The sequence below is a fragment of the Blennius ocellaris genome, assembly GCF_963422515.1.
Source record: "Blennius ocellaris genome assembly, chromosome: 7".
Classification (NCBI taxonomy): Eukaryota; Metazoa; Chordata; class Actinopteri; order Blenniiformes; family Blenniidae; genus Blennius; species Blennius ocellaris.
The window spans coordinates 20,130,026-20,154,239 of record NC_137656.1 but is presented as its reverse complement, the minus strand read 5'-3'; the positions used below and the strand labels follow the sequence as shown (position 1 = coordinate 20,154,239).

General features: G+C 43.8%; 1 protein-coding gene across 1 annotated transcript; it reads left to right on the top strand.

Annotated features, from left to right (window-relative positions):
* The first annotated feature begins 1,522 nt into the window (after positions 1–1,522).
* Positions 1,523–23,611, top strand: aak1a (AP2 associated kinase 1a). The gene is made up of 20 exons (XM_080500133.1): positions 1,523–2,136; positions 5,086–5,204; positions 5,710–5,818; positions 6,777–6,919; positions 7,055–7,176; positions 7,266–7,347; positions 7,488–7,620; positions 7,739–7,842; positions 8,115–8,194; positions 8,289–8,452; positions 8,832–9,019; positions 9,266–9,475; positions 9,980–10,164; positions 10,468–10,664; positions 10,737–10,805; positions 11,115–11,204; positions 14,368–14,469; positions 15,731–15,889; positions 16,193–16,282; positions 21,094–23,611. The coding sequence occupies exons 1-20, from the start codon at positions 1,980–1,982 to the stop codon at positions 21,990–21,992; spliced, it is 3,402 nt and encodes a 1,133-aa protein (XP_080356259.1). The 5' UTR covers positions 1,523–1,979; the 3' UTR covers positions 21,993–23,611.
* The last annotated feature ends 603 nt before the right edge of the window (positions 23,612–24,214 follow it).

Sequence of the window (24,214 nt, the reverse complement as noted above, 5' to 3'; positions counted from 1 at the left end):
GAGTTAGAAATATCTGGGGGTTCATCTGGACCATAAACTGGACTGATCGGTTCATGCAAATGCAGCATGCAAGAAAGGACAGAGCAGACTTTTATTCCTCAGGAAGTTAAAATCCTTCTGCAAGTCTGCAATGAAATGCTGTACATTTCTTATCAATCACTTGTGTCAAGGGCAGTGCTTTTTGCTGCTGTATGCTGGGGCAAACGTGTGACGGCCAGAGAGAAGAACCGGCTGGACAAGCTGGTCAGAAAGTGTGGATCAGTGATGGGGAGGAGGGTGGGCACAGTGGATGAGCTGGTGGAGAAGAGGATGTGGAGCATGGTTCAGGCCATTCTCAAGAACAGTAGCCACCCCCTGCACAACACTGTGGCTGCCCAGAGACCAACTCCTCTCCATGTGCTGCAACACTGAGAGGTTCAAGACGTCGTTTGTCCCAGCGGCCATAGAACTGTACAATAAACTCCTGTAATGTGAATTTTTATCTCGACTGACAGTAGTTTTTAAACGTATTCTTTTATTTTTCTTTAAAGCCTGTACCAATGTGAGGGGGCTTTCTATCTATCTATCTATCTATCTATCTATCTATCTATCTATCTATCTATCTATCTATCTATCTATCTACTAATTATTTTAGTTAATCTTAAGAACTACTTAAATTATAGGACACAGTCAAGATAAAGTATCCTCTCTTAACAAAACCTACATTGAAACAAAAGAACACAAGTTTTCCATGTTTTCCTTATATACATATTGCTTGTCAGACTATAAAAATACATTGATATACATTTCTGAAAGATACTGTAAAACACAAACGCAAAGCTCGGGAGTGTTACTGGCTAAAATTTGTAATTATGTAATCATTTTGTGGGTTTTTTTATATGCGAATTTTAAAATTGTTTTGAAAAAGGTTTCAATCACTGAAACCAACACAAAATATTTCAGATAATTTCCCACGTAAATTAAAACTATATTATGAAGAAATATATTCATAGTAAGTAGCGTATAGTATTACTGTAGTAGAAGTAGTGGTTTGTTTGTATGTTTATTCATTCATTCATTTATTTATTATTTCTTATGCTTTGAATTGTGTGAGGCTTGTCAATTTGGGTCATTGAGTACAATTGTGTGGTTTTTGAGTTGCACACACACACACACACACACACACACATATATATATATATATATATATATATATATATATATATATATATATATATATATATATATATATATATATATATCGTGATGTTTGTTGACAGAATCTTACAGGTTGAGGGGGCGTGGCCGAGGATCACCTCCAGGAAGTGGATGGTTATTTGACCAATCAGATGAGGAGAGGAGCAGCAGCAGCAGGAGCAGCAGCCAGATCCTGGCAGAGAGGGAGTAGGAGAGGAGGACGCTGTGAGCTCTGTCATTAAGTCACCCAGCCTCCTCAGAGCCTGCCGGGCGCACACGTTTCCTCCGGTCCAGCACCCCCCGTGAGGCTCGGACCCCGCCGTGGAGAAGGCTCCCGGTGGAGATGAGTGATAAGCTGCATTGGACTCTTCCGACCCGCCCGGCTGCCGGTCCGTCGGCTGACAGCTGTCACCTAGCCGCTTAGCGGGCTACTTAGCCGGCTGGGTGTGATAACGACTAACGGGGCTTTTCCCTTCGACCTCGTACCCTGGCCGCTGTTGTTTCAGTGTCGTTTCGGGGCGGAAAGCGCCGACTTATTTTTGAGGGTTTGACTCCGCCGGGTGTCGGAGTCATGAGTTAGCCGGAGGAGCGTCGCTCGGCTCTGGAATATTTGAAGCGAGTGGTTGTTAGCGCTTAGCTTCGAGCTAACGAGCAGCCTCCATTCAATTAGTGGGAAAGCTCCGTGTTGCTAACAGCGGCTCGTCTCGGTGTGCAGGGTCTGTTTCTAATTTAGTCCCAGCGTTTGTTAAGACGCCGCGACGTGTCGGGGGACAGGGCCGTGCTTTGGATAACACCTGGGAGAAATGAAAAAATTCTTCGATTCTCGTCGGGACTATGCGGTCTCCGGGCCTGGTTCCGGAGCCGGCGGAGGCGCCGGTTCGGGCGGCGGCGGCAGCTTCATCGGACGGGTGTTCAGCATCGGGAGATATCAAGTGACGGTCGAAGAAATCGTCGCCGAAGGTGAGCTACGTGGCTTTCTGCACAGACGTGTCACACAAACACTTCCAACTGCACACCATCAGCTTCACATTGCTGGATATCCAGGTAACCTGAGTTCAGTAATTGGGCCTTGTGTTTGTTTGGGCTCATCTCGTCTGACCAATATAATTGCATGCTCTCACCTTTCTTACCTGTTAGTGGACGACCATACCCTTTATTGGCACAAGGCTTGAACATTTACAGTAACTTGGCTCGTTCTTCTCTTGATGCTGTTTTCCCTGCCAAGTAGCCCTTTTCTTTTATGTTTGACTCGATCTTCTGTGCAGTGATGACTATAACGTGAAAAGTGATCCGAGTCAGAAAAGTGGAACTTGGAGGGTGTGTTACCAGTTGTCTTCTCTCTGCTTTACTTCACAAGTTACCTGCAGGCTGGGAGGAGGTGCAACTGGATTTTCTACTGTGCTCTAAAAAGTTACGCTGAGTCATATGTCCTGGTGTGTGCGGAGGGTGGGACACGTTTCAGATGTAGATTTCAGGCATGTGCATGAACAAACCGGTGCTGGTTGTGTGGGGTTTCCTAGAACTCTGCAACTTGTAGAAAACCAGCATGCATGTTGGTTTCCTGTACGTTTAAGATCAAAGCATAGAGGGGGAAAAAAGGACCTTCAACTGGTTATAACTTGCATGGTAGTCCTCATAAGAACTCTGTTGAACAAGCTTCTGTGAAGTTGTAGCCTGTTTGTTGTGGTCATTTGTCTGTGAGTGCCATGTTCTGTTAGCCAAGAGGGCCTCCTCCTAAATAATTGATGGAAAAAGGCTGATTAATTTATCAGTACTATAAGATGGACACCATCTGTTTGGCCACAGCCAGGTTTGATCAATGGGATATAGGTCTCACTTCACCTGTGTGAAAACGTCATTGGAAACATTGATCAGGAATTTGCTGATTTCTGCATTGTGCTTATGAGTGTTTTCACTCCGCATATCAATATTTAATGCTCATCCAGTAAACCTTTTCCTTACAATGCAAGTCGGGTCAATGCCGATAGAGATATTTTGATATACTATTCTGTTTTTTTGTATCTTAAGGGCAAGTGCTGGCTTTTTCTTATTTGTATGATCTTGGGAGCAAATGTTTGTGCTTTGATTCAAAACAGTTGTCCAAAGATTTTCCAAGACACAGCTCTCTGTCTTTACTATCAACAGTATCTGTTCTCTTGTGTCAATATCAAATTACTGCTGGTAACACGAGTGTCTTACATAGTTGTTAATAATAGTCAAAATCTATATTTCATGACTCTAAACCCGTCCCATCCAAGACTGGGTGGGCTTTGCTAATTTTAGTCTGGATGAGATGCTCTGTGGGGCGCCGACATCGCAGCATTGTATACATGTTTGTAAACAGCATAGTAGTGAAGACATGTGCTGTGCATTAGCCCTAAGCTGGCTTGATTATGTAATTCCCATTACACTGATGACAAATTAGGACAGAAGCATCAGGGCCTTTCAGTGCTTTTCATAGCACCGCCTAAAGGTGTATTGTTGGAAAAAAAAAATTTTGTCCATTTACTTGAGCATGCATGCATAAAGGAAAGTGGTATAATCCCTGATGCTCACTTACGTCAGTGTGCTTGGGCTATTTGTAGCAGTACTTACAGTTGTTCGGTCACACAGTCGACTGAGATCGTAGACCACTGCTGAATGTCTCTTAAGAAGGCAGTTAATCCTTCTAATTTGTTAGAGGCGTCTCAGATTAGACGGAGCGAGACGACAGTGGCTCAGCTGTCGTTGCTCTGGAGACTCTGTGCTCCTCATTCTGATACAGTGCGGCCTTCAGTTACTACTTTGTTAGAAAATAATATTCCAGGCATGGCATTTCTTCATGTCATGAGCATACGACAAAGTACTCTGGCCAGTGTTCTGCAAAATCTCTTTTTCTGACTAACTGCATTTGAGAATTCTGTGCTTCATTGTGAAGTTTCCAGTTATAGAATTTATGATGTCAGCAGGGGAATCATGATGTGTGATCACTCGTGCTCATCCCCTCCATCTGCCCGGGCCCACACCGAGCAGGACACTGACTCACAAGGAGTGTAAGAACTCGAACATCTTGAAATTACGTTGCTGTTGCTTGATACTTGAACAGCTTCTTCAGCGATGCAGTGATTTATCCCCAGGCAGCCAGAATGAAACGTCAAGCAGCCTGATCACGTGGAGCTGTCCTTGGCTTAGTGATGCCAGCTGCATGGGTCAGACCTGCGTGTGGCATTAACTTGAACTGCAAGAAAAACAATGTATTGAGGAGTTGCAGTAACAACAAAATTGAATTTGGTATATTTTTCATTCATTCCTCATTTATCTATGTGGTGGTGGTTGTTTTCTGTTGCCATGGACGTGTGCTGACATCATGTGCTTTTTCATTAGTGTCAGCATCACGTAGACCTGAGGTGGGATGATGAATTTTTCTCACTTCCATATCCTGTGTCACTTTTATCTCTCTTTTTTTTTTTTTTTCCTACAGCGTGACTTCTGAGTCACAGTGGCGTTTCAAGCTCTTCATTCCAGTTACTCATTACTTGTACCATTCACATGATTCAACCTTTCCATACCTCTTCATTTACTGTCATAACATGGGAAAAGATACACTCAACATAAGCCAATTAAATGTTCTCTCCTCAGCTACCAAAATAAAGAGATGTATGATATATTAGGGCCTGGAGCTTTTGTTGAAAGACACTTTGAAAAGAGATAAATCATGTTGCTGTGGAAACCACTTTAATTGATTGGTGTAAACTGGGTATTTTGAATGTAGAATCTAAGAATAATCATACGATAAATTATATATTACAATTACATTTAAATGAGTATTACTACTTGTAAAAGTCCAAACATGCATATTTTGTATGACAAATGACCATGTTGGTAATCCTCTCTATTGTGTTTTGTTTTTTGTTTTTTTTTTAATTGCAGGAGGATTCGCCATAGTTTTTTTGGTGCGAACACATCAAGGCGTACGCTGCGCTCTAAAACGAATGTATGTCAACAACGAACACGATCTGCAGATCTGCAAACTGGAGATACAGATTATGGTGAGTAGGAATATTCCTCAGTCACGAACTGCTTTTTGAAGCGAGCTGCACTTTGTTTTTGACACTTCTCAGAAATGATCCTGTCTGATTACATTCTTTCTTTTACATTAGTAAAGTGGGTGGACTTAATGGTGCCAAGAAAGTGTTAAAAAAGAATGCACATGCAATACTTTATTTTAATTTGGGGGGGAATTTTGTAGGCCCTCACACTCCATCTTATCTGAACTTGGGGGGTTATTCTTGAATTAAGGACTTCTAAATGTTGCAGTGTTCTCCATCTTGTTTGTCCATATCCTGACTGGCATCTTAAACTAACAAGTTCCTGCAACCACGCCCTGAGTGGATGGTTATCGTCATTACTTCCAGACTTCAGTAGCTAAAAATACATTGAGCAGCCCGAATAGTTGCAGACATGTATTTATTTGAATGCTTATATTATCCCCCTTCTGTATACCGTGAAAGTCGTCCTTGTTGTTTTACATTGTTGTGTTCTCTGTTTACATAGAGGGACCTAGTGGGCAACAAAAACATTGTTGGCTTCCTGGACTCCAGCATAGCAGCAGTTGGATCTGGCGATGTGTGGGAAGTCCTAATCTTAATGGACTTCTGCCGAGGTAAATCAGCCCCCCCACCCCCACCCCCCTCTCCGTGCCTCTCTGTCTCAGCTGGATTCAGAGCCGCATTATCCTCAGCTGCTTGCAGCGTCCTGTTTTGTTTTTTCAGAAGCCTAATAGACGATGAATAGCTGTCGGAATCAATTGAGGTTCAGTTTCAGTCGATAAATTATAACTCAGTGATGGTATTTATAGAGTGATCAAATATTAATACCCTTGTATACTTTTAAAAAGTCTATTTACAAATCATACAATAATGAAGGGTGAGAAGGTTTTAAAGAAGTGAATTGATTTAATAGGTATATTAACGTAGTACATTTAGAGCCTCGTAACATACTGCTGCCCTGCCTGGTTCTCCAGTGTTTTAGTGGAGAGCGAACTGCACTGGGTGGTACAGGCCATAAATCACGTCTTGAACAGATCACGAGCTCCCCACTAGCTGTAATTGCACATCAGTCCCTGATCCCGCTGTTTACATTTTTATTATATCAATTAGCACTGTCAACAGAAATCTCTCAAATAGTGTCTCCTTGTTCAAACAACCACAAGAAATACTTTCCATCGTTTTTCTGTACCGCTTCATCGAACTGAACGTGGTAGAGGTGCTGGAGCTGATTCTGATTGAGTGAAGGCAGGGGACACACTGGACTGATCACCAACCAATTATAGGACAAGTGACATAGAGACTGAAGATCACTCACATTCACACCAATGGGCAATTGAATTGGCTGGAAAAAAATTTTTTTTAAGTATTTCAATTTCTAAACCCTTTAAAAGAAGATTCTGAGCCCACGTTGTAATGTCTCCATCGTAATGACATCATGGATTATTGTGTACGTCACAGAGCAAACAGTTCAGACCAAGAGCATGTGTACCAGTGCTGTTCGGCTATAAAACGTCTATTTGTTGTTGTCTTATCTTGTTATGAACTTGTACCTGTCGTGTGTCTTTCATGTAGGTGGGCAGGTGGTAAACCTAATGAACCAGCGGTTACAGACGGGCTTCACTGAAGCGGAGGTGTTGCAGGTCTTTTGTGATACGTGTGAGGCCGTCGCTCGCCTCCACCAGTGCAAGACTCCAATCGTTCACCGAGATCTCAAGGCAAGCCTGATTGTTTTCCTAAAACTGCCATTACTGGACGAGATAATTAATATTGGCCGTTTGGAAGCAAGAAGTTATTATTTCTGGCACTGTCCTGTCAGTTCTGATGAGGTTCATTTCGTCTTCATCACGTAGGTGGAAAATATTCTTCTGCACGACCGGGGACACTACGTACTCTGCGACTTTGGAAGTGCGACTAACCGTTTCCAAAACCCTCAGACCGAAGGAGTGGCCATTGTAGAGGAGGAGATCAAAAAGTATGTGTTTTTGTTCCCGAGCACTTTGCATCATTTCTCGTTTGTCCAAGAAAATTTCAGAAAGTCAGCAGCCTCCTCCTTACCTTCAGGTACACAACGCTGTCATACCGTGCTCCAGAGATGGTGAATCTCTACGGTGGGAAGGTTATCACAACAAAGGCAGATATTTGGGTGAGACTGACCTTTCAGTAAATTAATTAATTAATTAACATTGTAAGGATTACGCTGGGATTGATTCGCCGTCATGATGAGAAGAGCATTGATGAGTGTTGACATTCATGTTACGCATATTGATTCTGTTGACTTTATAGGCCATGGGTTGTTTACTCTACAAGCTGTGCTACTTCACGCTTCCTTTTGGCGAGAGCCAAGTGGCCATTTGCGACGGCAGTTTCACAATCCCGGACAATTCCCGCTACTCCCAGGATATGCACTGTCTTATTAGTGAGTAATCATTTTCCTTTAATTTTGGAGACGTGGTTCCTTTGTAGATGTATGGATATTACTTAATGCCGATTTGCATGCACCTCACGTTTTGATCTTATTTTTGTCAACGCCTTAGGATACATGCTGGAACCTGATCCAGAAAAGAGACCTGACATCTACCAAGTATCCTACTTTGCTTTTAAACTGACTCGACGGGAGTGTTCAGTCCCAAATGTACACGTAAGTCAGTAAGAGAAGATCAACAAGCAGAATGGAATGTTAACTCATCACTTGCCTTTTACAATTACTTTTATCTGATTAGTTTGCTTTCCAAATAGTAATCTCGAACATATTGGAGCACAGGGACACTTTTTCTTGTCTTTGGCTCGTTGTTCTCAATGTTTTTATCCCAGAAAGTAAAAACTATTATTGTCATGTATATTGTGTTAAGCTTTTAATAATACATTGAACTATTCAAATTCTTTGGTCAACTGACAATCGTATCATTTCAGAACTTGCCCATTCCTGCAAAACTGCCTGAACCTATCCGAGCCAGTGAAGCGGTGGCCAAAAAGAGTCAAACCAAAGCCAGGTGAATGGAGAAACCACACATTCCGATGTGCTATTACCGTTAAAAAAAAAAAAAAATTGCGTTACACTGCCGTCCTCTTCTTTCTTCCCATCAGGCTCACGGACCCAATTCGTACCATGGAAACCTCAATAGCACCTCGTCAGCGACCCAAAGCTGGCCAGGCTCAGCCCCAGCCCATATCGGGCATTCTTCCTATCCAGCCAGCTCTCACCCCACGCAAAAGGCCCAGCGTGACCACTGGAACGCCCCAAGCTATAGGTACAACTATACAGCGTTGATTAGTAACACACACACTGACAATGACGCACTTTATGATCCAACCGAAGGGACCGCTTTAATAGACTGAATGAACTTCTCACTAAATGTAATTGTAAAAGCTGTTGTGGCCATGTGTTCCCAGTGGTTCAGTCATCTAATTATAAAAAGGTTTTTACGGTCGTCAGTCTTTTCAGAATGAACCGTCACACAATTTCTAATGAATTACAACAGCTTCAGTTCACATTTCTTCACGCCACAAACACCACCCTGACACCACGATAATATTTAGTGTGGATCAGAGCTGGATTACGCAAAGTAACAACTTGGTGACATCACACAATAACACAAGTGCATTCTTCTGACTTTCCTCCCCTTCAAGGTGTTGGTATCGGTGTCCCACCTCATGCAGCAGCTGCAGTGCAGCCGGCTCAGCAGTCTCCTGCACAAACGGCACAGCAGCAAGCACAGACGGCCAGCATGCAGCCACAGGCGACGCCCCAGCATCAGCAGCTCCTGATGAAGCAGCAGCAAGCCTCAGCCTTTCTCAGCCCTCAAGGCAACCAGCAGGTAGGAATGCAAAGTCATTGTTCCCTCAAATTGAAATTTAACTTGAATTTTATTCATCACTGATTTTGTTTTCTTCCCCAAAGCAAATATATGCACATGAATATTTTTTTTCAAATGCCCGTTTATAAAAGCAGCCACATCTATTATACTCTTGACTGTATTTAAATTCCTCGGTGGATTCTGACTAAAATGAATTTCAGCCTTTGAGCTTTTGCTCACGATTGGCTGTGTGGTATTCCTATGTAGCACCAACTGGTACAGAACCTGCAGCAGCATCAACAAACACCCTCTCAAGCATCTGCTCTCCTGCAGTCCAAAGTTAAACCGCTCCCTCCAGTTGTGACCCTGCAACACCAGCAGCAGCAGCTGCATGTGTCTCCTGAAACAGCAGCTCTCCATCTCACTCCCATCCCCGAGTCCGCCATCATTGGTCCTGCAGCAGAGACAGCGGTTGTGGTAACGCCCGGCTCCTGCTGCCGTCTGCTCCTCTTTGGGCTTGGGCTGAGTAGTTGCTCATCTCTTATCAAATCAATGATCGGAGTTGACTCTTTCCTTCCCTCTTGGGCAGTCGGGCAATTTCAGTGTCACAGAAATCACATCAAGAGACATTTCTTATGTCATTCGCCCTTATTTGTCTCAATGTACTTCCAGTTCTCACTAAAACTTTTGGAGGTTGGTTTCTGTCTGCATCCCTTCTTCTCTTCTCCAACTGCTTTTTGTGATTTTTTTTTTTTTATTGAGTTGTGGCTTAAGAAGAATTCATAACCTTGCTCCTTTATTGTCATTTTGCTGTTGGTTGTACTTTTGGTGTTTGATTTTAGTTTTGTGAAACTAACCCAGAATATGTGTGGTTTGTGCATGGAACATTTTTTTGGTCACCCATATTTCCCCCCCCCCCAATCTTCCATTTAGGATTTTTTTTGTTTTTTTCTTAAATTTTCCTCTCTTATCTTGTTGCAGAGCGGCAGAGGGATTCACAAAGTCGGCTCCTTGACGCCCCCCTCATCACCAAAGATGGCCCCCAAGAGTGGCCACAGACGCATCCTGAGCGACGTCACCCACAGTGCCATCTTCGGGGTCCCGGTCAGCAAGTCCACTCAGCTCCTGCATGCAGCCGCAGCTGAAGCCGGACTCAACAAGTCCAAGTGAGCAGAATGAAGTCCCTTCAGTAATCTGACAATGAACTGTCCTTTCATGGCTCCGAGCAAAGCGGGAAGCCCAATAGGCAGTCCATTCATATGACGGAACCCAGAAGGAAGACAAATGACCCTTTTACCTCCTGAAGAATCCAATCTTGAAAAAAGTCGCTCAATTCGGTCTTTAAATAGCTCTTTTCAGTCACTCCTATTTGCATACGGATCAGGAAGCCGGCAGCTATGCTACGAACACCTCTTATTTGTCTTCAAAGTGTGCTCTTTACAGCCTTTTCTTTTCCCGTATGCCTGCAGATCAGCCAGCACCACCCCCTCCGGCTCACCGTGTTCGTCCCAGCAGAGTGTGTATCATGCCGGTGATGTTGTTGACGCCCTTTCAGCAGCTGTTGCACCTAAAGCTCAGTCCAGCTGGAACCCCTTTGGTGACGACAACTTCTCCAAACTGACAGCAGAGGAACTCCTCAACAAAGACTTTGCGAAGTTAGCCGAGAGTAAGTTGAACTGGTCCGCTAACGACTCGCACATGATGAATGGCCGTTTAATTGTAATTTTTATTTGCACAGCTGCTGCAACGGGAGAGAGGGGCGTCGGCTCCAATGAAAACCTCATTCCAGGGCTCAGTTCTTTTCCAGGTAAGACTTTTGCTTTATCGTCATCATGCGTCGTCTCATTGATTTAGGTAGTTAAATGCTATGGAGGCCTCTTATTGAGCAATATCAATATCGTACATCGGCAACAAGTGGGCACTTCTCTCAATATCCGTGTCTAAGATATCTCTCCTGAGAGATGCTGCATTTCATTTATCCCGAATTAGGTTGCTGTTTTTTATTTACAAATCTTCAATCTTATCCTATGTATTCTCTCGCGGTCTGTTCCACTCATTCATGCTTCACATTGCCCCATTTGTTCTTTTTCATTTTTATTCACTGTGTGATGCTAAGCTGAACGATCTGCAGCCATCTCCGGTGCGGGTTCAGCACTGTTGACTGTTCCAGAGCCTTTTTATACTCTCTCGCCCTCTGACACCACAGGTAACTTTCGTGTTGCATCATGTTTCAGAACGAGCTTTGATTTAATCGCCCCGTGCCTGGGTAATGCTGAACAAAAGCATTCTGAGAATTTATGAGTCACTTTGTTTTAATTTGCTCGGGTCGTTTCCTGGGTATCTCACTAACCAGAGGTTACTTTATAAGGGTGGGTTTCGTGGTTTGGTTTTGCCCTCAGTGCTATCTTGTTGACATAGCGTGCATCTCCTCACAGTGGCTTCTTGTCAGTGGCCTTGAATAGACGCAGTAGCTACAACTACATCGCTTCTCATTCGCTGATCTGTGCTTTCGCTGTTGCCTGGTAACATCGAAGGACAAGTTCTCCATTGTTAATTGGATTTCCTCACTGCTGCGGCAGCCTGCTTACCACGGCTGCTGAGGAAAACAAAGTTTAGCACACGCTATCGTTAAACGGATGACTTTTACTACTTCCTCGGTGCAGCGTTTAGCTCTTTTTTGAAGAAACCTCGCAAAAGCCTTTGTGCAGTTGCTGCTCAAGATCTGAACTGAGAGGATAGAAACCACTCGGGCCATTACATAATGAGGGCGTGGTTAATCTTCTCAATCCAACCTAAGCTGTCTCTTTGACTCTCTCTGTGCTGCTCACTCAAATAGGATGCACACACTGTTTCACCTTTACTGAAGGAAATTCCCTTTCAAGTGGCCTTTTTTTTTTGTCCAGGGATTGTGGGGTTGGAATAAAGCGAAACGGAATACTGCTCATAGTTAATTCGGCCTGCTGTTGTGACGGATGAGTTTTTTGGTGTGATGCTTCTCATTCATGTTGGCCTCTCTTCTATAGTGCAGGGAGCAAAAGGTCACATCTGCTGTGCCATTTTCTGAGCCAACACATTCCTTGTCTCAGACCCTCCAACCTCCACCCCTTATTGCCCCATATAGCAGTTTCTCTGTAAGTATGAGGTGCAGTGACCAGTCGGCAGGCAGTGGTTTTGAGCATGGAGCGCATTACATTTCAATATTTTCTCAACAATAACAATCACTACGCCTTGTTTAATGAAAAACTAACTATGATTAAAAGCTCGCTTATAACTTTTTTTTTCCTCTGCAGATTTAAAAGCACATTGAACAAGTTTGTACACTGACCACTTTGAGCCTGACTAAATGCTTTAACCTGAGTCGTATAATGAAACAAGTTTGTATTTTAATAGCATGAAACGGCAACAATTGTAGGCTACATCTCTCTCCATTGCAATCACTGATTTAAAAATGGGTTGATTGATATTGAGACACGTTAAAGATGCAAACTGTGCTTAACAGAGGTTTAGTGGGGTCATGCTGCTGTTCGGGGTGCCAGCCAGGTCTCTCCTGACATTTAAGAATTTTTTAGTCAGTTAGGTCTTTTAGTTTATATAGTTTACACAAGCCATCACATTTTGATTCACCCACGTCTAACATACACAAGGTAAACGCAATTAAATGTACACCCTACTAATGTGAAATATTCAAACCAGCAAACACAGAACACTGACTTCAAAAGAAAATGTTGTATTTGTTCATTTAAACTTAAATGGTCCTAATTTAAAAAATAAATGCAGAAATAATGCAGTTCAGTTCATCAAAAAAGTGAATTTACACCCAACGGGAGAAGGAAAAACTCTTCAGGAGCAAAATAAATAATTCAGGAGCAACTCGGGGAAAGTTCATCATCAATCCAAAAAAATGTTTGAGCTTTAGTTTCAGTTTTGTTCGGTTTCGTTGTCTGCCATCGTTGGTCTCCAATGAGACTGGGGCTGCTTGGATTGACGGTCAGCTAACTGATCCTTCATATTAATGTTTTTTTTCCATCAGCCTCGTCACAATTTCTTCTAAAGGAAATTGCTTAACTGGACTTCACAGGCCTTTGGAGTTATGAGTTTCTAGCCCTCTGTTTATCTGGGCATCCATTTTTTCCTCCTCATCTTCTCCTGAGATCACAAAGATCTGCAGCCAAGGAGTCAAACTATTTACTAAGCCGAGACATGTGGGACAGGAAGTGGGTTAACTCAGTTTGTAATTCTAGAATGTGTAAATTCAGTAATGCATAGTAACTGTTCTGATGCCAGCTGACTTTGGAAACTATTAAAGATTAACAAAATAAGTCATTCAACACTACAGCAATATTAAACTTTTACTTTTTATAACGCTCCTAAAATACCCCCTTTCCAGTTTTATAAGAATTGTACTGGTTTGGGCAGTTGTTGTTGTTTAGCAGGTTTTTTGTTTCTCTTCTGTACTATGAAGCACACACGTTTTGTTTTCTTTTTTGTTTTGTTTTGTTTTTTTAAAGGTGGAGCAAGCTGTTTCAATAAGTGCTCCACCTACAGATCTGTCACTGGGACACACAGACGACATTACACTCTTTTCACATTTACAAGTTAAAAAAAAAAAAAAAAAACAACTTCAGCCAAATGTAGTTTCAAAGCTAAGCAAACTAAAAAGCTCAAAACTAAAAGAGAAAGTTGTGCTTGTTTTGTTTAACATCTTGCAGTGTTTAAAGTGTCTTGAAGGCCTGACGTTTGTGCGACATTCCACTCATCTGAGACGAGAGTTGTGCTTTGCTGAACTAAATAAACTAATAAGTGCAATAGATTGTGCTTCGACAACAACTGTAGTTTCTTGTCGCCTTATTTTTTGCATGTAATGTTTCCTTTCTAGATCATTCTTGATCATCAGGTTTGTTTGGATGTTATTGAACAGAGTTGGACTCTTGCAAACCTTTGAACCATAAACATTTGTTTGATTTTTGTTGTGATGCATCTCTACAACTCAAACGTGTGCTTTTTCTCTTCCTCCTTCCTTTGCACATTTCTCCCTCATCACCATCTGTTCGTTTCGTCTCCCTGTTCTTTCTTCAACTCGGACGTCCCCCGAACCTTCTCTGCTGCTTCCTGACCTTTGAACCCTCTTGGGAGCTCTATGGCACCAGCTGTGTTCATGTCCCCTGCCTTGTCTAAAAATCCCTCCATCTGCCCTGCATGTCTCTTCTTTGCTGTCCGTCTCCATTTTTGTCACACGTCATCCAGAGGTCAGACGAAGCGGCTGCCAAAGGAACAAAGATTCTCATCCGTTCTTATTCTCTGCAACTCGATTTTCTTACAGTACTAACAAATTCTTTGTGTTGTCCTCCATATCTGCCGTCTCTGTGTAGCAAAGGCAGAGGTGTGTGTGGATTCTTTGATTCCTGGTTTGGAAGCTCCCCTGACCCTGCGGCACTCGGGCCAACCAGAGCTCACTCCTGCCAGCATGCCAGGTTAGCATCCTGGAATTCTGGATTGGGGAACAAAAAAAAGAACATAATTCACACCGTCCCAGAGTTTACAAAAATAGGTTAAGGTCTCAGTAGATTGACCCATAACCTTAACACTCTTGGTACAGTGAAACTTCTGATGTAGGGACGCCGTAAAATCCAAGGGCAAGTGTCACCTGAAGGCAGGTGTCCTCTCTTCGGAGTCACGGGTCACGAGGACAAATTGTAAGACCAGTTAATGGTGAACCAACCAAACACCAAATATGTTCTGGTTATTTAAAAGCAAAAACTGATGTTTACAATATAAATACATGTGTATGTATACAAGATGAGTGTTAAATAAGATTTAATTTACTTCAGGGGCCACATACAGTCCAGTTTCATCTTGAATGGACCAGACTGGTAAACTATTGCTATAATAACCTTTACATTTACACTTCAAAGTTTTTCTTTGTTGTGGTCACAGTGTACGTAATGGAATTGTCTATATTTTTACAAGATCTAATGGTTAGTACTGCAAATGATTACAATCTCAACATAAAGTCAATTTTAATGAAGCATTCTGTTGCAAAATACAATGAAATGTAAAAAAACAACTTGTGTAAATCTTCTATAACCTCCTTGCGTCGTGTCACAAGTTTGGAGACTCTTGCGGTCAGTTTTGGCCCACAGGCCTCATGTTCTCTGCAACTCGGAGAAAGTAAAACTCTAGTACTCGTGGTGTCAAAATCGTCATCCACCCTGTGCTCCGGCCCTCTGTGGGGATTTTCGGGATCAGTGCCTTGCGTTATAGAAGGCACATGCCAGGAGTGTAGTATGGACACAATCATGTGTCACCCTGAATATTTCAATAATCTGGTCCAGCCCAAGTATTCTGGCCGTCTGTGTCTGCTCAGCTTGAAATTTGCCAGGAAAACCTTTTCCATTGTCCTCGTCAGGCAGTCTGTCCTCTCATCACGGAGTGTTAACCGTTAAATATGTGTCGGTGCACAGTGACACCAGTACAGGTTGTCCACTCTTACCGGGTCCCCTCCTCAGAGGCTCTACTGTATTATAAAATCTCTAACAATGGTCATCTTGCCATGAAGCCACTTGACACTCACACAATCCTGTATCCATCAATTTGCTGATCCACTTTGCAACCGATTCTAGTCCTCTACCTATAGAAGCGTAACCCTACCAACAAAATGCCTCTTTCTCTGTTCCTCGTGCGAACATCTTTGGGGTTTTGTTAATGTGGTGCTTTTACCTCGTCCCGTCTCAGATTCTCTCACTGGGGAGGATTCTCTGCTGGGTTGCAATCTGCTATCTCACACTTCTCATGGAAACCAGTCTATCTCTGCTCTCCCTTCTTCCTGCTCCTCTGCTCCTCCGGGCTCGGGATCCTGTCTGGAGGATCTGCAACCCGGCCCGGCTGCTTCTGGTGAGTGGCCTCGTCCATGCAGCTTTCTTTATGTGCAACTGACCACATCGAGAGTTAACTCACATAAACGTACTCTAGTGACGTGCACATTTATTTACACTCTTAATATGAGAAGAAATATGAAGAAAAGCCATTTTAAGTTGGTGGCCTAACAAACCGTGGCTGCCTTGGTTCTACCTTTTTTTTTTTTTTATTTAAACCACTTGTCCTCTTCTCTCTTTTGGCTCTTTGGTTTTGCATTTTCCCTGCAGTAACTTCTTTCCACCTATCACTATTCCTTTATTTCCCCTTCCTCCGTCGCAGACTCTACTTTCCTCATGTCGTGCGGGGAAAAGGGCAATGACGACGAGTTTGACCCTATTCCTGTGCTTATCTCCAAAAACTCGAATCAAGGTAAGGCTAACCAAGCCGAGACGCCCGTCAGCACCTGCTGAAGCCCAGACTGAACCTCAGAGTCATGACGCAGCCCGCTGTGCAGTCACCGTAGCTCTTTCTTGTGATCGCTGATGTGAGAAGTCTTGTATGGGGGTGCTCGTCACGTTAAGGCTTTTTAACCCCATCAAGCTCTCACATTAGTCATCTTTGTCCCCCCCCCCCCTTGTGTCTGAAGTTATACAGCCAGTACCTCTCAGTCTCGCAGATGTTTGTTTGGCACGCTTTAGTTGAAAAAGTCTCGTTACATTAGAATGGCTCCCCTGTAATGATGCAGCTGTATAATGTGACCTCGGCTCACTCTCTGCCCGTTTCTCCCTCTGCCTCGCCCATGCATCTCTACGCCCTGCCATCATTTTCCCCCCCACACACTCTCCATCTCCTCCTCACACTTGATTTCTCCATTCATTCCCCCGTTTAAAATGACTTATTCTTTTGCTTCTCTCTCTCGACCTCCCTCGGCTCCTCCATCTCTGTCTCTCCCTTTCTTTCTGGCACGTTTCAGGTGGTCACTCGCGCAGCAACAGTGGCAGTTCAGAGTCCAGCATCCCCAACCTGGCCCGCTCCCTTCTGCTGGTGGATCAGCTCATCGACCTCTAGAGGGGGTGGGAGAGGTTGAAGGGGCAGCGTGCAATCCTAACAGAGGGATGGGAGGAGGGTTAGGGGGGGGGGGGGGGTTAGAGATGGGCTCACAGAGGCACCTAATGTAGCACCTTATAAAGAGAGGAGCCAGCGTAGACGGGTTCAGTCGAACCTTTCTCTTAATGCGCCTCCTTGGCCTCGACTCCTCTAGTTGCCTGATTAGCTGGTTTCATATATTTCTGCTGGCTGTTCCCATGCTGGTTTAAAAAAAAAAAACTAACAAACAAATCTTTTAAAGCCTGAGCATATCGTCTGCTTCTGTCCGGCTCCCCCACAGTCCTCCTCATGCTTTCTTCATTATTTGCATTAATATCCCTCATTGAGCACACGCCCATGGAGATCGACCCTCATCTTATGCACACGTGAAACTGCTTGATCACAGCTGCATTGTGTTAACTTTCTCCACTTGTTCAGGGCTGTGGCTGTATTTTTTTTTTTTTTTTAAGTCATGTGTGTCAGAGATTAATGGCATCATGGACCGTGGACCTTTTCCAGTTAAAGCTTTGAATTAAACTAGTGACCAAACAAAGACGCAACTTGATTGGCAGCTGACGCTGCTACGCTGACTGAACCCGTGTGGAGAGCTTTGATGGGGGGGGGGGGGGGGGGGGGGTGGGGGGTGGAGAAAATGTGAGCTCTGGGCAGTATTTACAGATTTCTCAAGCTGTTGTGGTTTACAGTCGTTGGAAGAGCGATAGACTGCCTTATTCTAACATTTTGGATATGATCGCTTTGCACATGATCAACAACATCTTCAAACATCTGCATTTGTTCATTTCTGAGCTGCTCCCCCTGAATAGACGAGCAACTTAGGCTCACAACATCCAGCTGTATTTTCCACCTGTACGGGCACCTCTTCCCGAATGTTGTTATTCAGCTGCACTATTGAGTCTGTCCGTGTTTCTGCTGCCTGGAAGTCCTGAAGCTGGTGAAATTAGTGATTATTCCAAATCCATTGCCAAGCACCATTCTGTACGGCACCAATAAGACCATTGACATGAAATGGATGCTTTTTTTATGATATAATCCTTCGACATGTTAGACTCGTGAAGTTTTTGACCTGCAGCAATGCCAAAGCGTCTGGTGATTATTTTGCCGCGTGTCGGCCTGCTGCTCACCACTGTCGCAGAGAGCCGAGACGTGCAGTGTCCTCTTCAGCCGACTATGTCGCGCTGGTTAATGTCACAGTTGGAATTAAAGGGAAAAAGATTCCATATATAAATATGTACATACAATCCGTGTTTCTTGGTTTCCCTGTTTTGCTTTCGTCAGCACTGGTGAAAGTCGGTTTTTAGTCCGTTACTATTTGAAGGTGTTTCATCTCTCATGTTATGAGTAGATGTGGCTATTGCTAATAGTGCTTTAGAGTGAATGTATGAAATCTGTAAAAATGTATAAGGATATATTGATTTTAAAAGATACAATATTTGTGTATGGAACTGTATTTGACATTGCAAAAATGTTCTGTCCAAAGTGGTCCTATCATTTCTTGACTCATGTCAGTCCTTCAAAGATGACTTTTATTGTTAAATGCCACCTGTCAGTACATGAAACAAACCCGGCCGCGTTGTATTTACATGATATTTGTGAATTACTCTGATATACTGGTGAATTTGAATCTAACAGCGAAACGGAGTTAATGATGGACTTTGCATCCTGATACCTCTGGAATGCATTTCACCACTGCTTGTTGTTTACCGTCATTTACTGAGATCAAAAAGCTTGTCTAACATGATGGGCGCCACGGCGTTAAAGAGGACCGTTAGGCTTTCCTGTGTTTGTATAAATGAAGTCAAAAGAGGCGCTCATGTTAAACATGGCCAAAATCTCAAAACACAACGTAAAACGGTCAAAAGTAACTTTTCTCTGATTACTTTCAGGCTTCAGACTGCTTTGCTTTGCTTTCGATGTGCAACAAGCTGGCATCAGCGTTGAAGGGATTTGTTTAACTGGTAGTGTTTTGGCTTTGCTGCACACCAAAGAAGCAGGAAGGATGCGACCAGAAACCACAACTCCCAATTTATGATGTCAAGATAGCTGCTGCGCCTCCTGGTGGCCAGACAGTTGGTTGGGTTTTAATATTTCCCAAAAAAGTTTGGATCTAATTGTTTATGATGTAAGAGGTGTGTCTTGTTGATGTAAGGCTAATGTAATGTTGAACTGTAGTTGCTGGACACGGCTCATATTGGGTGTATTTACTACTCAGATGTTTTTGTTTTTTTTTCATACCTTTTTGGTTATTGGGATCCCAGCAGTCGGTGGCAGCACTATGCCTGGCCGTGCTCCGAGCATGTCTCTCCTGGAACTCAGTGGACGATGAGATGAAGGGATGTTGTCAGTCCAAGAGAACTATACTTACTTTTGAAGGAGCTCAGTGCAACACCCGTGAGTCACTCATGAACCAGCCGTCATTAAAAAGCAAGGGCAGCAGAGTCTGGGGCAAACAAACAAACAAAGTGAGCCCAATCGGTCCTCTTTAATGTCGCCGTACATCAAGTCTCCATATCATCCCATTTCTGTATATACCAACGTTTCCCACAAGCTTTGAGCGTAATTAGTTTTCTACTCATCTTCTACATGACAGACTATCAGAAGTGGCATGAGTAATTCTTACCAAGCTTCTTTTTCATTTCCCCCCCCCCATCCCATGTTCAGTTAAGTCATTTGCATCCTTGTAGCTGATCTATGCAATCCCTTGATACTGCTTCAGCGCTGTATCCTGTAGAGTTCTCGCCTTGGCCGTGGAGTTTCACTTGTCGCTGTGTCAAACTGATGTACTTAACTGTGCTGGGCGAAGCTGGAATGGTGACGGATGCAAGCACCACCATGGTCACATTGGAGTGTTAAGTCTGGATTGGTAGCATTTGTTCACCCGTCGGTAGGATCATTATGGAGTGTACTTCTATTTTTATGAGTTAATTGATAAAAAGGCATACAGCAGAGTGACAATAAAACTCGATGTGAATCCATTCGTTGTCTCTTTGAGTCGTATTTTTCCACGAGAACAAAGCTGACCAGCAGTTTTCAGGTCCCTCGGATCTGTATGAGGAACCGGATAATGCAGATGCTTTATGATGAGCCTTTGCCTTGCATGTTGCATGTGCTAGTGTTGTTGGATTTACTCAGATCTTCCTCTTTTGGGATTTTCATATCAATGCTTTTTTTTTTTTTCTCGCCACTCTCCTTTATTTGCAGATGTCGGTATTAGTTGCCCTTGTGATTGCAGGCCAGAGAATATGTTGAGTATTTCTGTCCGTTAATTGTTTCTATACTTGAGGAAGCGACACAGATGGACTGCCGTTAATGACTTGTCTTGTGCGAGAGTAGTAGCCGTTTCCAATCCTGTTAATGAAGCAGTTTAATCCTCTTTGTTTTGACAGGCAGGCAAATGACCCGCAGGTAATTTGACAACTTCAGGCAGAAAATACACTTTAAATTGAGCAACCGATGAGGGAAATCAGCCAGCATGAAGCAAAAAAAATTATAATAAATAAAAACAAACAAAAAAAAACAAGCTCTCTTCCTTTAATGGCTTCAACTAACATCTCCCCAAGAGCTGCCAGTTAACAGCTGCTGTCGACACCGCTGAGGTAAGACTGACCCGTCTCCGCTCATCTGTGCCAACCTGTCTTTCCCTGACTAGTTCCCCTTGTTTCCACAGACCTGCTGGTCTCTTCTAACCTCCCTCTAACTCAAAATCAGCTCTAACTATAAGAATGAAAGCTGCTTCCCACTGCTTCCTTCCTCGAAAGCAATTTGCCGCTCGTCACCAGGCTGAGTTGAGGATAGTGCTGCTGTGCTCCAACTCACTTTGTGGAAACAAGGTTACTTGATGTTGTCTGATGTAACCGTAGCGTTGGTAGTCTTGTCTGTCTCTTGTGACTCGTTCAGAGAGTAGAGTTCGTCTTTGTTTCTGTTGTGGTTCCTCGTGTGGGCTCGAGCTCACAGATCCTTTGAGAGAGGCAGTATGTCAAGTGTTCAGGCTCGGCAGTTGAAGGTGTGCTAGATAAGTAGGCAGCTGGAGCTCAGACGCTAACTTGTTTTTAAACTATATATTCTGTATTTGTGCATTTCGAGGTTCGATCGATTCATTTCTGACGCGCCCCTCTGTGTCTGCTCTTCTTACGTAGACATGCAAGCGGAGAGCAACGGCTACACTGTGCTTGAGGAGGGACAAGAGGCGGACGTTCTTGAAGGGAAGTCCCAGCAGATGGACGGCTGTGTGCACTCCAGCGACGAAGACGAGGAGAAGGAGTCCCAGGATGAGCAGCGGCAGGACGACGACGACGACGACGACGACAACGACGGCGTCGCCGCCGACGTCCAAGTAGCATCCCTCGACTGCAGCGGCTCTCAGCCGCTGCTGCAGGACTCTGAGGACGAAGACGAGGGCGCACCTCAGTCGGCCCTCCCCTCGTCGCTGCACCCGGGCGCCGTAGCAGTGCCGCCACCGACAACCTTCAACCAAGAAACCCCGAGTTCCTTCGCTCAGAATCATGCTCAAGAGCCGGCCAAGGGCGCGCACGTCGCCGCGGATGTTTTTTCCAAAGCGCCCTTTCGGATTTCTCAAGAAGAGCCCGCCGACGTGTTCACCAACGCGCCGTTTCCTCGCGGGCCGTTCGCAGAGCCGCCGCAGCCGCCACAGCAGCAGCCGCAGCAGCTCGACGTATTCTCTCAGGCTCCTTTCGGGAAGAGAAAAGACGTTGCAGGAGCACAACAGAAGACCTCGCACCTCCACACGGCTGGAGTTCACGCTGTGACCTCTGATCAGGGAGTGCTGGGACAAGTCGCACAACAGCCTTTCCGCCCTCAGGCTCTGGCCAAATACTCCCGACACTTCGAGGGGCCCGCGCCGCCGCCGCAGCAGCAGCCGGTGGCGGCTCACAGAGTGGTGTCCAACGTGAGCAGGCAAGCTGCGGTGGCGTCCGTCCCCGTCGGACCGCTTCACTCGTGGACCTCCGAGGTGGGCTCCGCGGACCCTTTTGTCTCCGCGCCCTTTCACCTCAAGGCGCCGCAGGAAAAGCCCTGAGGGCCTCGGAGAGGGTCGGCAAGAAGTGAGGCCGCCGAATTATGCAAACTTGAAACGGGCGTTCTGCATGCCGTCACCAGCGCTGCAGCTGGACTGCAGACCCGCATGATCTCGTTCTCCACCGACTCCATAGGTCCCCTGTACACTGCTGAAACTCAAGTCTGTCCCACACTCCCACTCATTAGTCAGTCCTTCACACATCCACGTGTCCAATATGGTGGTCAAGCATTTGATTGTTTTTCTTGTCTACCTCAAGTTATTTTGCCTCTGCGCCGACACGCCACACAGTGAGAGGGAACTCGCTGATCCTCTTCGCCGAGGAACGATGATCCTGTTCCTCCGTTCCACACGCGGGAGGAATTCAGTGAAACACACACGGATCATATTGTCACAACAGCTTTGAATGAAACGTAAAGAAAACACTGTATAGTACGATAAACATGCAAACCACATGATAACAGAGGCTGCACCAGATCTCCCCTCACTAGTTTAATCTGCCAAAATGATGAACGGCCTCATTGGATAAAATAAATTTGTCAATGACCGAAAAATGTTCAGTTAATGTCTGCATGGTCGTGACCTCAGGCGATGACTTTTGGGCCCGTTTGTGTTTATTTTTCAAGCGGATGATGATGATGCATACATTTTAAAGTTGACATTCGATCATGAAAACTATTTTCTTTTTCCGCCTCCTGTCTAATGAAAATGAAATACCATTTGTTTGTTCCTATGATATAAATGTTAGGCATAGAAAATTCTTTATAGTAGATTCTGTGTTAATCAAATGTAGACGATTCACTTTTCCTTGTATCTGGACAAGATGCCGCCTATGAAGCCTCACACTCTTCTTCCACATCAAGACTGTATTTATCACTTCTGCCTTAAACTGCTGCATTTACAATTTTTTTTTTGTTGTTCCATTATTATTGCACTGACATTCAGCACCAGATACTTGAGTGCAGTCATGTTCGCCTTCCGTATTACACATCTTTGAACACATCTCCATTGATTCCACGTTTACGAACAGCTAAAGTGACAACTTTGAACCTGCAACTTTAAAAAACCCAAAACAATGCTTTCCAGCTGTCACACAAATATCTACAGGATTTAATGCTTTGCAGTTTGAAGTTGGTGATTGTAAAGGTTTTATGAGGTAAGGGTTTAAGTGTCTGAATGAATGATAACATTCCTCTTGAATTTATTTTCATCACCATTTGAACCTTCTTTTTTTTTTTGTTATCGTCTTTTTAAAATCATGAGACTTTTTGGATCTGACCATAGCACTTTGAAGAGAAGAGGAATCAACCTGTTACAACCCAAAGTTCATAACATGCAAACCCCTTGTTTCCTTTTCTTTTCATGGAAGTGTACAATCTTTTTTTTTTTCTTTTTTTTTCTTCATGTTCTCGTTTCTCACCCATATACATAAAGATTGCACATAGTGTCTGACACAGAGTCAGGGTCTCTTAAGAATGTTTTTGTCTGTCACACATTATGACTGGCGGTGAAAAGGAAAACTTCCAGGAAACAGCTGATGACACTGTTGGATGAAAAAGCACTCAAGCTCCTTGTTATGCTGCACAGCCTGCCTTTGAAACTATGCTGTAAGTCATAAAGAAACTATTAAATGAATGTAAATCAGTTGTTGTTTTCACTGATATTTATTGTCCCCAAAATATTCAGTCACTGTACTGCATTTTTTCCAATCTATGTGCTCATGGAAACCTGTTTCTCCACTGAGTATTTCAGATTTTGGCTCCTCGGAGCATCCAAGTCATGTCTTCATTTAGGTTCTCAGATTTTTTCTGATCGGAGTTCACAATGGCCACAACTGCTCATTAGGTCGTGAATAATTATACAGTAATCACTTTTTATTGTCACATATTAAAGGATGTTTATTGCAGGACGAGCATGAGTGATCTGTAATAGAAGGGTCAAGTCAACAGAATGGAAGTGAGGTGAGCAGCTTTTCTAATTAAATTATTTTCACATTGAAAAATCAATACAGCAGATAAATTGTGATTCACAATGGTACAGTCGCAGGTTAGATTAGGACAGAATAGCCTACACTTGTGATCACATGGAGTGCAGTTTCTTGGTTTATCTTGACCTAAAATCATAGTTGTAATTGCAGGATCTAAATATTGGGGAGCGATTAATAATTCTGTTTTGACAGTTTTGTGTAAACAGGAAGGCCCCAAGCGAGACCGAAGCCTTTATGA